This window comes from Acyrthosiphon pisum, chromosome A3 (assembly GCF_005508785.2).
Source record: "Acyrthosiphon pisum isolate AL4f chromosome A3, pea_aphid_22Mar2018_4r6ur, whole genome shotgun sequence".
In the NCBI taxonomy this organism is placed as follows: domain Eukaryota; kingdom Metazoa; phylum Arthropoda; class Insecta; order Hemiptera; family Aphididae; genus Acyrthosiphon; species Acyrthosiphon pisum.
Genome location: NC_042496.1, coordinates 36,824,287 through 36,841,704, shown reverse-complemented (window position 1 = coordinate 36,841,704; position 17,418 = coordinate 36,824,287). Strand labels below are relative to the sequence as shown.

The following is a 17,418-nucleotide window of genomic DNA, read 5'->3' as shown; positions in this document are numbered from 1 at the left end:
GCTGAGAAAGGGAAACTACGCCGAGCGCGTCGGAGCCGGAGCACCGGTTTACCTGGCCGCCGTCATGGAGTACTTGGCAGCTGAGGTTTTGGAGTTGGCCGGTAACGCTGCCCGTGACAACAAAAAGTCTCGTATCATCCCCAGACATTTACAATTGGCCATCAGAAATGACGAGGAGTTGAACAAATTGCTATCCGGAGTAACAATCGCTCAAGGTGGTGTGTTGCCCAACATCCAAGCCGTTCTTTTGCCCAAGAAGACAGAAAAGAAGGCGTAATTATATTCATCATCCGACACTCGCTATACTAAAAAGGCTCTTTTCAGGGCCACCAATTGATTTTAATACTTCAACTGCGCCCCAAATCTCCAAGGTGTTCTTCTCTTCGTAAGTGACAACAAAATTCTTACAATGCGTACAAGTTGCACAGTAACGTAAATTTTAATTTTATTCGCCTGGAGTTAGTTGGAGGATTTTAAAAGTCCAATCGAAGCTATTAATATTCTTGAAATGCTATGAATATTGGCAAACTTTTGCTTATTACAGTATTTTTTAATATTATGCAACACAACCTGTTCAATATTATAGCGAGTATATTAATATGCCTTGTGAATTTCTAGTCGATTGTTTTCGATTTCGAATACTAATATCAAAATGAAAAAAATAATATCAACAATCGTAATTATTGTGTACCGATAACTAACGGCGATATAAATGGATTGAAATTATCAACATAAAAATATGATTACTTTTTAAAGGGCAAAACACTGTAACTTTATGTATAATATTGTTAGTAGTATTAAACCGGGAATGTCAATTGTTCACTTACCGCTTGAAAAATATTGTTCCATGATTTTTGTAACATAATCATGGGTTACTAAGCATATCAAGATTAAACCATCGTGCACTGGTAAAGTATTACTGTATTAAGCTGCACTTGACATATTTTAAAGTGTCTTATGCAAGACTGCTGACGACACAGAATTATATTTCTAGTTAAACAACCTCATAAGTTTCAATTATCATTTTGCCTACACAAATAAACCAAAATATTATATATATATGATATTTATTACGGAAGTAGAAGTGCCCATCGATTCAAAATTTTTGAAGTGGTGTAAAAGTAACGGTCACTGTAAGTAACTTTTCACAGCGATTCATAAAGTACCCGTAACAGTGGCTAACGTACACGTAAAAGCGTAGTGATTTGAATACATTGCTACTATTAATAGGTACCACGACCGAGAATTCGCAGTTCATTCCAATTCCATAATCCATTAACTGTTATAAAAAAAAAAAAATTTCGAGATACTGTGATCATTTCTCTAAATATTGTAAAATGTGGTGTACCACAAGGTACAGTTATCTCCCCGATACTTTTCAACATACAGCTAAATGGTATTCACTCTCTCCCCTTAAAAAGTCAACTAATTTTTTATGCAGATGACACAGTTATGCTATGTTCAGGTGACTCATGGGAAGAAATATTTAATATGATAAAACTCGATTTAAAATTGATAAAACAATGGTTAACTGAAAATAATCTATTTTTAAATTTAGAAAAAACATGAGTTGTACCTCATGCCTTAATAGATAATAGACTTCGTACTGAAACAAAAATAAAAATTCATAACGACCCCTGTACACAGTTAGAAAATAATTGCTTTTGTGAATCAATAAATATTGAATATAATTTTAAATATTTAGGTATTTAAATCAGTAGTAATATGAGATGGAAAACTCAAATTGAATAATTACGAAAAAAACTTCGAAAAATGATGTACATATTAAGAAATTTAAATAAAGTTCTAACAGTACCAAAATTACGTCAGGTTTATAAAGCGTTGGTGGAATCAATGATTTCTTATGGTATAATAGGCTGGGGTGGCGCTTACGAAAATATTACACATCTAAAAATCTGTTAAAATCAAATTATTAGACTATTGCTCAATAAAGACCGTATGTACCCAATAAAAAAATTATATACTGAACTAAACGTCCTCCCTGTTAAGAAAATATATTTAAAAATAACCGCTATATTTTTAAAAAATCTTAATTTATTGCAACCAATAACGCATGGAGTCAACACAAGACATGCGAAAAACCATTTTCTCATAGAAAAAAATAAAAAAAACCACAACTAACAGACATTTCGAAATAATTGGTACAAAACTATATGTATAACGAAATACCACCTTCTATAACAAAATACCTCGGCATGATCTACGACAAAAACTTGACTTTTAGCCTTCACATTAAGTCCGCCATCCGAAAAGCTACTAAAGTCCGTGGTATACTATACCCAGTTCTAGGTAGGAAAAGTCCAATTCCTGTTAAAACTAAATTAAAAATATACTCAATGTACGTACGGTCAATCCTAGCGTACGCAGGTTCAGCTTGGGGCCCAACTTTGTCAAAGTCTAACTGGGCAAAAGTTGAGGCCGTTCAAAATATTGCTCTCAGAACAATTCTTGCTGCACCTTACTATGTTTCAAATACAACCTTACGCGACACATCGGACCAAATTTCCATCCACTAGTAGAGGCAAAAGCCTGGAATAGTTAACGGCTTAGCCATCCCTTCAAAGCAAAGCAAAGCATCGGGCCTTCCCACAATTCGTGAGTACATTCTCCGCAACACTAAAATACTATTTTACAAAAACCAATTTTCAAAATATCCGCATATAGGTACACGACCTAGGCCGCGGTACTCAACATTTCACGAATGTGCTTAAAAATCGCCATTTGATTGGACTAACGCCTAACCAAAATATTACATAACTCATATTATCAAATACATTATCCCACACATCATAGGCCAACGCCTGAAATGTGTCACAGGCTTATTAGCCGTCCGTACAAGCAATAGCAATAGCAATATTCTATAACAAACCTCCCAATAAATGTATTCAAAAAAAGCATTCTACAGTGGCTATTGGATTCTCCTTACGAATATAATGTATAATGATATCAATGTACTTATTTCAATCTTTTTAAACTATTATTAAGTAACGCAAATTGTACACACCTTAGATTTTCATACGCTAATTTAATTTTGTAATTTTTAATCTTTTTTTTTTTTAACCATGTTCCTGTAATCTGTACGTAATTATGTTATTCGAACTCCTGGGCCCCCACACGAGTTTTCTCAGTGGGGCCCAGTATTTCATATGTAAAAAAAAAAAAAAAGTGTGTAGAAAATAAGTGAACAGTAGCAACTGTAAGTTGTAACCTTACTACGGTTAATAGTAGTAGGGTATTTTTTCTAAAACACATTACTGTTATAAAAGTAGTGCTGAATTTATCACTGAAATATATTTTGTACCGTTATTTTGTTGTTCATAGTAGCATTTTCCTACGGAGTTACTCTTGTATGTCAGTCTTTACCATAGAATACAGATATATATAAAAAAAGAAAACTAGAATAACTATTAGACAGCCGTCCTTTATACAGTTGTGATCAGTGTCGGCCACCGGACAAAGGGATTTATCCACATATATTATATAATAGAGGTAATATTAATTATTTCGAAAAATATTGTTGCTCTGTAAATATCGTGGGGCTTAATGTTAAGGACGTGACCGGCTAGTGTTGTATGTATCTGAAGACACATGCAGTAAGTTAAAAGTTTAGTGGCCCTGAAAAGGGCCTTTTTGAAAATGTATGTATGTATTATGTGTGTGTAGGTTAGCCTCCGAAACCGTAAAGGGTACGTCCTTGTCGTTTCAACGCGTAAACGACGTCCATGGCGGTGACTGTTTTCCTCTTGGCGTGCTCGGTGTATGTGACGGCGTCGCGGATTACGTTCTCCAGGAACACTTTCAACACACCACGCGTCTCTTCGTAAATCAAACCGGAGATACGTTTCACTCCTCCACGGCGAGCTAACCGACGAATGGCAGGCTTGGTTATTCCTTGGATGTTGTCACGCAACACTTTGCGATGACGTTTAGCGCCTCCTTTGCCTAGACCTTTTCCTCCTTTACCGCGTCCCGTCATATCTGGTTATCAGTGGTTTCTTGTTGGAGAGTGCTGGAGGAACTACTGTTCTGAACGCCGAACGTAGATTGATGCCGTGCACACGAAACGTCGTTGTATTTATACGTTTCACGGGCGCGCCCACGGCCAATCGAAATGCTCGATCGGATTTCTCCCACTCTCGGAACTAAGCACAGTACACCGACCAATGGAAGCCACGGATACGGTTTCGATTTGTTTATATAAAACGGTGTTTTTATTTTTTGGCGCATCATTGTTCATTGTATTACTCTGAAATCGTTTATATACTATCAAACAGTTACGAGATGGCACGTACCAAGCAAACCGCCCGCAAGTCGACCGGGGGAAAGGCGCCCAGGAAGCAGCTGGCCACCAAAGCCGCACGTAAGAGCGCGCCCGCTACCGGAGGAGTGAAGAAACCACATCGTTACCGTCCTGGAACCGTCGCTCTCCGTGAAATCCGTCGCTACCAGAAGAGCACGGAACTCTTGATCCGCAAATTGCCGTTCCAACGTTTAGTGCGCGAGATCGCCCAGGACTTCAAGACCGACCTGCGTTTCCAGAGTTCCGCCGTCATGGCGTTGCAAGAAGCTAGCGAGGCCTACTTGGTCGGTCTGTTCGAAGACACCAATCTGTGTGCCATCCACGCCAAACGGGTCACGATCATGCCAAAGGACATTCAATTGGCTCGTCGTATTCGTGGAGAACGTGCTTAGATCTATTATTATTATTATTATTATTATTATTACCTTAAAAAGGCCCTTTTTAGGGCCACCACAAACAATATAATATTTTACTATCTTCCTGGATCGCAAATTTTTCAAAACCATAAAAAGCATACTTAAATGAGGGACTAGAACCGTACCGAAACTGACCGAAACCCTTAAATAGGTACATTTTTTTAGAAACCGAAACCTATATTAATTTGATGTAGAGGTTTTTTCGGTTCCAAAATCTTTGAGATATTTTATCTATGGTGTAAGTAGGTAATGACTAATTATTGGTAATAATAAATGATTATAGAATTGTAGACTTATAAAAGTTTATCAATGCTAAGAAATAAGAATATTATTATGTGTACAAGTACAATAGAATTGACATAAAAGAAATACCAAAAATCCAAATTCTAATTTCCATGTAATTGATATCGATATTATTATTGAATCGCAATTCGCAATAGCTGATGTAGAATTTCTGAAAATAATAGCAATTTGGACATTTATAAGTGATTCAGAATTCATAGTAAGTTGTCATGTAAATTATAAATTATAATTGTTACCTTACTAGTATGCCTGCATTGATAATATTAAATACCTAAACCTAATGCGGGTATCGTTAACTCTATACTCTATACTAGGCTCTGTACGACAATTCGACTGTACCTACTACTGAACTGTTCTTCCGTCTTCATTAGCGCGGTATATTATATTGTTTAAATTTATATTTTTATACATATATATGTTATAAATTATAATATCAAACTGAAACATGGGTCGCCCAAGTGTGTTAAAAATTCATTCTTATTTTTTTTTTTAATAAGTAATAACTTTTTATTTATTTAAAATATTAAAATTTATATATTTATTTTAATTTATTATTTTATAATAATTCATTTTTTTATAATATTACCTAAATTCTGAAATAGTTACACTTAATTACAAATACCTGTCACTAAAAGGAGGTTATTAATATTATGTTCATTTTTTTATATAGTACTTTATTGATAAAAAAAAAAGTCAAATAATAAGGGTTAAAACCGGTATTGACCGAAACCGAAACCGAAATTCGATATTTTTAAAAACCGATAAAATCATAAAGGTTCCAGTCCCTAATTTAAATGCTCTGTTTTGTAAACATCATATATTAGATATACAAGATTTAATAATGCAACCCGGTATTAGACCCCGCAAAATACAAAATAACTAATCATTCTGATAATACTATAATAGTAGGTATGTATTTTAAAAACGGCCGTCCGGATATAAATTAATAGTTATATGCTGTACACTTAACAAATATACGTATACCGATCGTCAGAACACAAGTCCATTTGAATATTGGTATACATGTACAGTTTCACGTTCATGGGGAATAAGCTTAATAAGTGCTCATAAAATTGCTTACCATGTATCTATAAAAAAAAAAAAAAATTGAGGTGTTTATGTATTTGCAAAATATTTTCCCCCTTGACTTGGGTAAGATACCCTGATAATAAAGATCTGCATAATTTTTAAATACTTGTACATTTTATATTATGGTGTTGCGCATAAAACCTAACTATTGAATTTATTTTCTTGTAGTTGTGGATAGTTGTGTTACAATGAAACAAATTTTTGATTTTTGGTATCGATCAAAAATCAGTTATCAGTTATTATTTTTTATGAAAATTAGAGGTGGGATGAACTCAAACATATGGTCTAGAACCGAACCATTTAATAGTATGTCAAACAGAACACAAACTGCATAATTCAGTATGATATCAAACTCAAGTGAACGGTACACGCATGACGACATATTGCGACTCTAGGGCAAGCCGTACCTTCATACGAATTCTATACAGTATGTCCCGTGAGGATATACCCATAAGCTGTAGAGGGGGATTTGCCACCCGGACATAAATCGGGTTTTTGCCGTTTTACCTATAAACTAAAAAAATTATATAAAATCATGAAATTGATGAAAATAAAATATTGAAAAATCATAATTTGCACAAAAATAAACTCTATAAAATGAACATCTTCAATAGTTTCAAAAATATTTGGTACCAAAGGATTAAATAAAATTATAAAATAAAATATAAAAACAGATTTATGATAAATTTATTATCTCAGAAGATATCGCAACGGGTAATTCCTCGAGGGACACCCTGTATAATAATTGATTTATAAAAATCAATTTTTTTTATTTAATTTTTTTAAACATCAACATTTTTCTATTTTTAACTTTTTAATGTTTAGATATACTTACACGCTAATGCTTAAAATGTGCACCGATATTAAACATCTGTATCTTTTATAAATACGTGTAGGTACACTTAGACTTAGATCATATACCTAGGTACAAGTATTTATAATATTATGGATTTGTGTTAGTTTTGTACGTACTACATGGTGCCAAACTACTGAACCCGTTCGAATGTAATTGTGATAAAATAACCAACATTTTTGATTTCATGTATAAATAAAATAGCAATTGTTAGTTATAATTTTGTATACAAATATAAAAAGGTTGAATATTCGGTTCAGTAGTTGCAGAGATTATCCCGAGCATAGAAACGATTTCATAATATTAGTGTAAGCTTATATATAGTTATAGATACATTTTTCTTTATAGTTTTTAACTAAAATAATAATTTTAATATAATTAACAATTTGTATAATAATCGCAGACTTATTAATTGTATAATGCTGGTTCAGGTACTTATTTATAATTAGTCATTATAATTTATAGATTGTAAGCATCCAATTTACAAAAATACTACCCCATATAGAGTTAGATAGGTTGGGTTACATGGTTTTAAATACCTAAATTATAGTAAATTATCTAGTCAAATTAAAAATATTATGCTGGCTATTATAGTATACATTAGTACAACCCACTAACTAGTTAAATTAATAAATAGCAGTAAACATATTAACTGTTTTATCTCTACATATTTTTAAATATATAGTTACATAACATTTAAATTAAACGTTACTGTTGGAAAATGTTCTGTGATTTGATATTCAGATTAATTTTACGACTGATACTATAATGTAACTTCTAGTTCGCTCAATATTTTATTTAAAGCTACAAAATATAGTTTTAATATACTATATTATGGATATTGTACTATAAAAATTAAAAGAACACTTATTCGGTACCTATTCTATACACTGGGTGATTATTTTATAATTGAACAGTGAACACTCATTATTTCAAAAATTCGTTTACTTGTTTAATTTTTATCATCAACATTTTTTTAAGTTTTTACTTTTTATATAGGTACAACATACAGTTTTAATTGCATGTTCCAAAGCAGAATATTTGTCTAAGTATTTCAATACCTAAAAATCGAATTTAGGACGAGTAGTTTATGAGTATTAAGTATGTACTATAAATATTTTTAAATATATAGTTACATAACATTTAAATTAAACGTAACTGTTGGAAAATGTTCTGTGAATTGATATTCAGATTAATTGAATCTGGGAATGTATGGAAAACAGGAAAATCAAAGGACCGGGCAAATAATGGTACAGGTTAGTACTAGAGTTTGGAATAGGCAATTTAAAGGATAAAGCAAATGAACAGGTAAACACCAAAAATTGGAACAGGCAAATGATAAAATTTGGAGCAGGCAAGTTAAGAATCTATGTGGAAAAGAGAAATATGGTGACCATGCAAATTTGTGGAACAGGTAAATAGCAAAGTATGGAACAGACAAATTGTAAGATCTGGAACAGGCAAATATTAAAATCTATGTGGAACAGGAAATTTCAAGGAACAGACAAATTCATGGAACTGGTGAATTGTTTTATTTATTCATGGTTTTTTTTATTAAATATTAATTTTTATTAAGTTTTTTTTTTAAATTTCTTTTTAGATTTGTTATATAAATTTTTTTCTTCAGTATTGATAATAATAATAAATAAAGATAAGGTTTTTATTTGGTTTCAAACTATGTAAATTCCTTAAACTGATAAGTGAACTTAACGTTCAGTGCCGGAGCAAGCGTTATGGTGAGAGGGGCACGTTCACCGGGCCCTGCGATTTTGGGGCCCTGTTATTTATAGTGCTCCCACCTGAAAATTAAGTTCATTTTTGATCATGATTCTTAGTATTACCCAATATATACCTACTAACTACATATTACCCAAAATACCCAAGTATTACAGTACATTTAAGTTGATTTCTAGCAGATAATTTTCGTTGGATGCGTTGAAAATATAATGTTTGTTAAAATTAAAATGATCGAGGTTCTTAGTGTCGTTCTTGGCTTATATCGCATATTTGTGAGCAAATGTATATGTATATATTAATACTAATAGTTACCAACTTTCTACGAAAAATAGGTATAAATAAATTGAAAAAACGTAAAATATTTGATAAACAGTGATACGGTTTCTTATCGGACATTTATTTAATTTTCCAAACATCCAACTTTTAAGACTATTGAAGGATATTTGGAAATTTCAAGTTTTTTCAAATATTTGTAGAAAAAGTATTTATTTAATAATCTTTATGTGGTATATTTTAGCATACTTTTATTACATATATTTGCATATTTTTAATAAAACAAATGTGTATTTCATCATTTTTTATTGCATATAAATCATAGCCCTAATTATAATACAGAACACTATAAATTATGAAGATATAACAAATGATTTTGCAACCAAAAAAAAATCCAAAAAATTAAAAAGAATTATAACTGAAAATATTTTACTTTAACAATCAACAATGTATTGTGTATTTAAATATTATAAATTGTTCAGCACACTCATTTTTTTTAAATTTACGAGTATATTACCTATATAAGTATATTATTCATAAGTGTGCACACGTCAGGATAGGCAGTTGACCATTACGTGGACATTTTTTTTAGGCCTACATGGTATCTAATCTCTATAATATAGATATTAAGTGAACCGTGAACAATAGAAGTTAACTGTTAAGTATGTTACACTAAATTAATAGTTACTATAATTAATATACTTATAACTTTTACGTTTTTGGAAAAAAAATTACCAGTTATATATTAAAATTGTATCTTATGACTCATCAGTTATAACATGTATCTCTATAAATTAAACCAAAACTTATATGTCTATTTCAAGTACGTTTTTTTTTTCCAGTTTGTAACCGACGACGTCGCGGGAATTGCTTTGGCATAACCGCCGCGGCGCCGCCATTGTTTATTGACAAATCAACAACACACCGGCCGATGGCCAAAATAAAGGTTAGGCGGTCCTGCCCCCTCACAATGGTCATTACGTTTTTTTTTTACAAATATACATTTAATTTTATATGGTTCGGTGAATCATGTTGGCAGGCCGACCGGAGTCCGCCGCTCTGTTTAACTCGTTCTGGATCTCCTTTTCGCGAGCCGACTGTAGTCCGCCGCACTGGAGTCACGTACTCGGATGTCCTCCGCTTCCGGTATATTCTAGATCCCTCCGGTGGTGTCACAAGTGGGGGATGAAGAACGTGGTCGGTGACGCCTCCGACGTTTCACTGTTGCGACTCGAGGGTGAGACTGACCGTTCTTCATCGTGGTCCCTTGTGGCTCAGGCTGTGGCTTGCCGCGCTCTTCACCTGTTCGTTGCTGATCTGTGGTAGGCCTGGTCTTCTCGTTCCGATTTGTCGTTGATTGGAGCAGCAATCGTTTTCTGGCGATGGTTTCCTCAGGCAGGTCAACCAGCAAGGGTCCGCACAGGATTTCCTGGACGTCATCGGCGTTTGGGGGTCTCCTGAGTGTCTCGGTCATGCGAGCACGGTCGTCGAGCCATCTCGGACATGCGAACACCGTGTGTTCAACCGTGTCGTCTGGGTCCATGCAATAGAAGCAATAACTGTCAACGGCCCGATCCTTATTGTGCAGATAGCTCCTGAAGCACCCGTGCCCAGACAGTACCTGAGTCAGGTGATATGTCAGACTTAGAGGTGGCTTGGACAGCCAGCGACTCACGTCAGGGAGAAGTCTGTGTGTCCATCTGGCGTTTGGCGAACGATCCCATCTTGTCTGCTACGCTGTGATGCTGATGGCTCTTTCCTGTTTCTTTATGCCACTTTTGGACGTAATCTCATCCTAATCGTCGAGGCGCCGGCGCATCCTGGCCTTCTCGTTGGCTACGATATCGGCTGGAACCATGGACGCGAGCAGAGAATACCCGTCGGCAGAGACGGTGCAGTATGCTCGTATGGTGCAGATCACGACGGTACGCTGAGCCCTCGCCATCTCATTTCGGTTCTTCGCCTTAGGTGGCCCATGTTCAACCTCTGTTGACGGCCGCGTCGAAAGCCATACTGATTTGGCGATCGAAGATCGGTGCTGTCGAGGTGATATTTCAACTATACTTACCCTATATAGGAATGCGCCTATTAGTTATAATAAAATTATTCTACGACCGGGGACTGGAAAAACGACGCCGGCGTTTGTATTATTCGATCTCGCGTATTTTATAAATTTCTAGTTCGAAAATAAAATATGAGTCCACTGGATACACTTGGATAGCACATTTTTCGTGACTTTAAATATTTATTTTAAGTATTAAAAGTAAATTTAAGCCTCCAAACAATATGAAAACAAATAACTAAATAAAATTACTTTAAACATCTACTCTTTCGGCGGAATCCGTGACATGTGTTCACTGCGACGCCGATGTGAAAACGCTCCAGATATAGAACTGAAAATATTGTGATTTATGAAAAATAAAACCATACTGAACGCAGTATTTATTTTGTTCATACCTATCTGTTTTAATTATTGAAATTTTAGAATTTTTAATTGACTACAACGACTTTGAGAATTGCCTTAGAGTGTAAATAATAGATATTATGGTACGTCAATATGATGAATCCACACATATATATAATATAATATAACTTTTTATATCAAAGAAGTTCACTGTTAAGCAACAATTTGTTCATTGAAATTTGATATGACAATAACCTAAATAGTTTATAATTTTGAATTTTAAACCGGCGCTTAAATTTATTGATGGCAGGAAAAGAAGGCGTTTTAAAAAAAAGTTGGTGCAAATGTACACCCTGCAACCCCCCCACCCCCCTCCCGCAAATGACGCCCCTGACTAAAAGGCTCTACATACATAATAATATACGTATATTATTATATTTATAACAGTTTATTTAACAAACCCAATATAATTTTCTAAACATAATCAAAATTGTTTTCAAAAACCTCGAATATTCTTATAAACTATTTTGCTACATAAAATTATTATATATAAATTATTCTAATTGATGATGATAACAAACCAAAATATTTAAATATATTTCAATTTACTACACACATAGTCTTTTACTGCTTTTAGTGATATAAAATAAGTATAAAAATTACCTCACTAACTCACTTACAGGGTAAATTATATATTAAAGTGGTAAGGGGAGATTTTGTGTGTTAGAACCCCAACAGGTTTTTTTTGGTATAGAAAACTGTCAAATCTCAAAAGTAACAGTTAAATTAATAAGTGTTTGGTGTGTCTTCTGAAATCAGATGTATTTTAGGTCCTGGGTAGTTGGTAGGTAGTCATTATACATACGTCATACTAATCGACAAGGCTGGGCAAGTTAACGATTTTTTTTAACTTCTTAAGTTAAGTTATTTTAAAATAATTAAGTTAAGTTAAGTTAAAAGTTACTCGTATTTTTTTCGTTAATAGTTAAGTTAAAAGTTAACTTTGAAAAAAAAGTAACTTAACTTATTGTAAAGTTAAAATTTGCTAATTTGCAAAAAAAAAAATCCAGTCATATTATATGGTTTATTAGATAGTTTTTCCTTACGTCTAAGAAAATTACTGGGTAAATTTAAAATGATACATCAAAGTAAAAACACATTAAAAAATTTGCGTTATTCTTCGGACGAAAATTAACTTAATTTAGATATTTTTGGAATAAAATTAACTTTAAGTTAACACGTTAATATTGAAAAGAAGTAACTTATTAAGTTAAAAGTTAATTTGAAAAAAAAAGTAACGAGTTAATTAACTTAATTAAAATTAACTTAACGTTTTAACTTAATTTTAATTTTTAACTCGTTAATGCCCAGCCTTGCTAATCGATACAAATTATACATAAAATATAGGAATCAATTTTTAAATCTAATATGTCACTAGTCACTACAATATCGGTGTCATTTTGAACAGTTTCTACTGTACCTAGTTAAAACAAATATGTAAATTAAAAAATAACCAAGTAGAATTATAAATCTTATATTTTAATGGATTTATTTATTAATAATTTACATAATACCAGATATATTTATAAAAATAATAATCATAATAGTTATATACACATTGTTTAAAATTTTACGATTTAATTTTCATAGAACAGGCGATAAGATAACATTTTGAAATGTTTTGTAGCCGATCAGCTGAATAAGAATCCTTCTCAAGAATCAAAAGATATAAAGGTAATTTGTTTTTAATTTTGTTTATTTTTAGTTTGGATATTTTTTTTTGAAATCACAACGCCGCGCTCGCCGATAAGAATGTGAGTATAACATTTATGTTATATTATTATAATTCTGTTGTAACTTGACATAATACAATAAACTATAAAGTGTTATAAATAACATTCCCTAGACTAACAAGTAAATACAAATTATTGCAGTATGCTGTATACAGCGTGTTCCACAGAATATACCTAGGGTGATAGCCGATAGGAAAAATATGAAACAATTTGTATTACACAATCAAAATTAATTTTGTTTTCGTTTATTACTCATCATTATTTTAATCACTACTCTATAATTATTATATTCAATTAATAATTAGTTACATAGGATAAAGTATGTTGCAGAGCCGCGTATCCCCAGTTTCGACGCATAGTCGGCAGTCCCAAGTATTTTTTTATTTTATTTAGTAACTTTTATAATTTTTGATCATTTTAAAAACTATGAACTACTGAACTAGAATTTGAACTAGTTCATATTTAATGTCTTGAACTTGAACCTGAACTAATTCATTCAAGAACTTTCCCATCACTGTTGTAATGAAAAATGATTGAGAGGGGTGACGGTTTGTCAGTGTGGATATTTTATATTAATATTATTAATTACAATTAGAAAATTACATAACTATTATTAAATAACCAAGAATAACGGTTTTAGTTATTTTGTTGTAATTTTATAATAATAATTCAACTTACCAGCTACCATATTAATAATATGTAATCTAATATATAAAAATAAGTCCGGTTTTCCTCCCTGACGCTATAACTCCAGAACGCACCAACCGATTTCCATGGTTTTGCATTCGTTGGAAAGGTCTTGGGCTACGTGAGGTTTATAGCAAAGAAAATTCTTGAAAATTCAGGAAAAAAACAGTGCTCAAACAGGGATCTTGAGGTTCACGATGGAAATTGGAAATTTTATTTTTATTTATTTTTTAAATAGTTGCCATTGGCTACAGTCTACAGTATAAATTAATATTTATTTATTATTGGTTTCCATTGGTTATTTGGGCAGATCAGGTACAAGTTAGCACCAAATCAAGTTATTGAACATTGCAGCAAGTTACACCCAAAAACAGTTGAACAATCATAATTTTTTAAGTTGCAATTTTTTACGGACAACGGAGTGCACGGGTTCAGCTTGGTATGAATGTTTGTGTGTAGATTAAACCTCTGGGAAGAAGACTGACTTATTTAGGAATGGTTAAATTTGGTTTTTTTTTATACGATAGGTAAGACACATAATATCAATTGTTCAAAACAGCTTAAATTTCTTATTACTGAATATGCAACACAAAATATACAAGGTACATATTTTGGCTGTAACTGGAAGAAGACAGACTAATTTAGGAATGGTTAAATTTGGTTTTTTTTATTCATCTGATATTAGTAGTTATGTTAGGTTAGGATTTTGTATTAATTGATTATATTAATCTACCATAGGTGGAATACGACAAACTTGGTATAACTTTGATATTTTATAGTTAAATCATATACCTACGTACAAACAGCACGGGGTCCGCGATCTACCGTAGGTAGATTGCCTACCTGATAATATACTGCTGTGAATCAGAATTTTTATTCTGGGAAACGGAAAAGTTAAGATACATTTTGAAAACCATACACCGAATATTAAACAACGAATTGTACAAAGTTCGAGTCATATAGAGTTGGTACATTAAACGGGCAACGAAGTGCACGAGATCAGCTAGTAACAATATAAAATATTTTATATTGTTAGTTTGGGTTGAATTATTATTATAAAATTACAACAACATAACTAAAGCCGCAGTTGCGGATTCAATGGGAGGGCAAAGGGGACATTTGCCCCCCCCCCCCCAATCACCGTAGTTTTCCTTTGTTTTACACTGTGTTTAGCTAATTTGGGAACTTTTTGTACTTTTTCCTCCTCCCATGACTCACTCAAAATTAAGTCCTGGATCCACCTCTGTAAAACCGTTATTCTTGGTTATTTAATATGTAATCTCTTTCAAATTTGAACACAAAATAACAATAAAAAAAAACTATGATATTTTTATGAATAAAGTAATTTATATATAACATTACTTACGTGGAACCTTGTTATAAGTTTTCAACACTTGCTATAAAAGTTGAACATTTTATAAATTTTTAACTACTATTTAATACAAGGTTCGGTCCACCAGTAACTTTCTCGGGTAAAACGCTGTTACCGAAACGCCAGAATAATTCAAATCCAATAACGATATTATATTCTTGAAAGTTATTCACTTTACATAAAATTAGAGAAAAAAAAATAACATTTAAAACCTACAAAAAAAATTTAAATAAATCTCTAGGAAATCATATAAATTAAAACAATATTGATGGTTGAATAAATATTATTAGGAAAAAACAAAATAGAATTCTCGTCGAAAATTAAAATAAACGACTGTCAAAACGTATTAAGAAATAAAAATGTTATTGATATTTCATAGTAATAATGAAAAATGTGTTTTGGCCAGCAGACTTTTATACACTACATTCCAGCCAACATAATTTTTTAATATATGTAATATTTCTTCTGTCTGTGTGTAAGTATTCAAACTCCTGATGAACCTGATGAAATTTTGTTGTGTGCTTGAGTGGGTCCTTGAATGGTTTAGATTCACAGATGGACCCGGTAGGACCAACCCGGGGAGGTCCTCACACAGGGATTTTGAGTTTTACAATGCTATTGGTTATAGGGGAAATAATTATTAGAAATTAGTATTTATTTATTATTGGTTACCATTGGTTGTAAGGTCGGATCAGGAACAAGCATGCATTAAATTGAATGTTCGCACATTGCCTACAAAGGTGGCTAAGTTGCACTTTTAGCAGGTGTATTTCCTACTTGATAATTTGATATGCTATTGCATATTTTCCGCGATCCGACTACAATGTAGGCGGATTGCCTACCAGGGTGGCTGAGTTACACTTACTGCAGCGGGTTACACCCAAAAGGAGTTTAACGATTACATTTTTTTTTAAGAGTTGTCAGTTTTTACAGACTACGAAGTACGTTAGTTATAATTTAAATATATAATAAAATTACTATTTAATTATGTATTAAATAATTCCATTACACAAATTTACAACTATATACCATTATTATTTTTGTAGAATTTATTATATTTAGAAAAAATACATATTATAATGTACTTCGTTACCTATACTAAACATTGTACGGTTTGAATTCAGGTTCGTATTAAATAAAATGTTTGGTACGGGCCAAGTTTGATGTTGAACATATCGTTCATTTTGAGTTTGGTATCAAGCTGAATATGCGGTTTGTGTTCTGTTTGACATAATATTAAATGGTTCAGTTTGAGACTATATGTTTGAGTTCGGCCCACTTCTAATTTTTATACAAAATAATTACTGATAACTGATTCATTTCATTGATACCAAAAATCAAAAATTTGTTTCATTGTAACACAAACACAACTATTCACAACTACAAGAAAATAAGTTCAATAGTTAGGTTTTATGCGTAAAACTTACATAGCACCACAATATAATATATACAAGTATTTAAAAATTATGCAGATCTTTATTATCAGTGTATCTTACCTAAGTTAGGGATGGTTCTTGTTCAATCCCAGTGGGGGGCCAAAATATTTTGCAAATACATAAACATCTCTGTTTTATTTCTTTATAGATACATGATAAATTGATAAGCAATTTTATGAGCACTTATTAAGCTTATTCCCCATGAATGTAAAACTGTACATGTGTTCTGACTGGTGTATTTGTTAAGTACAGCAGAACCTAATTTATCCGGATAGCCGTTTTTAAAATACATACTTTTATAGTATTATCAGAAAAATAATCAGAATGATTAGTTATTTTGTATTTTGTGGGGCCTAATACTGTGTTGCATTATATCTCGTAGGATAACCTTTGTATGATATATGTTTTTTACAGAACAGAGTATTTAAATATACACTTTGGCTCATTTTACAGGTTATTCGGTTTAATCCAAACACAGTCCCAATTATTAGTCAGGATAATAAGATACTACAGTATATTCATTGATATAGTGGCCAAACTTTTGAATTGTATCACAATTATTAACATTAATCATTGATAAAGCCACCAGAAACTAATAATTTATAAATATTGGCCAAGTATATCACAGTTCCACGAAATCCAGTTTCATACCAACATGAAATAATTTTTAATTATAATTATTACCTTATGTTTGATGACAATGATAGCTATTAGAGTTACTATGTATTTACACA

General features: G+C 32.2%; 3 protein-coding genes across 3 annotated transcripts; 2 read left to right on the top strand and 1 right to left on the bottom strand.

The window, feature by feature from the left end:
• The first annotated feature begins 6 nt into the window (after window positions 1-6).
• LOC100162745 (histone H2A) lies at window positions 7-326 on the top strand. The gene has a single exon (XM_003244343.4). The coding sequence runs from the start codon at window positions 65-67 to the stop codon at window positions 275-277; it is 213 nt and encodes a 70-aa protein (XP_003244391.2). The 5' UTR covers window positions 7-64; the 3' UTR covers window positions 278-326.
• A 3,300-nt stretch (window positions 327-3,626) lies between these two features.
• Window positions 3,627-4,087, bottom strand: LOC100164828 (histone H4). Its single transcript, XM_001950192.4, has one exon. It carries the CDS (start codon window positions 3,995-3,997, stop codon window positions 3,686-3,688), a length of 312 nt encoding a protein of 103 aa, XP_001950227.1. The 5' UTR covers window positions 3,998-4,087; the 3' UTR covers window positions 3,627-3,685.
• A 152-nt stretch (window positions 4,088-4,239) lies between these two features.
• Window positions 4,240-4,767, top strand: LOC100166831 (histone H3). Its single transcript, XM_001950164.5, has one exon. The coding sequence runs from the start codon at window positions 4,303-4,305 to the stop codon at window positions 4,711-4,713; it is 411 nt and encodes a 136-aa protein (XP_001950199.1). The 5' UTR covers window positions 4,240-4,302; the 3' UTR covers window positions 4,714-4,767.
• The last annotated feature ends 12,651 nt before the right edge of the window (window positions 4,768-17,418 follow it).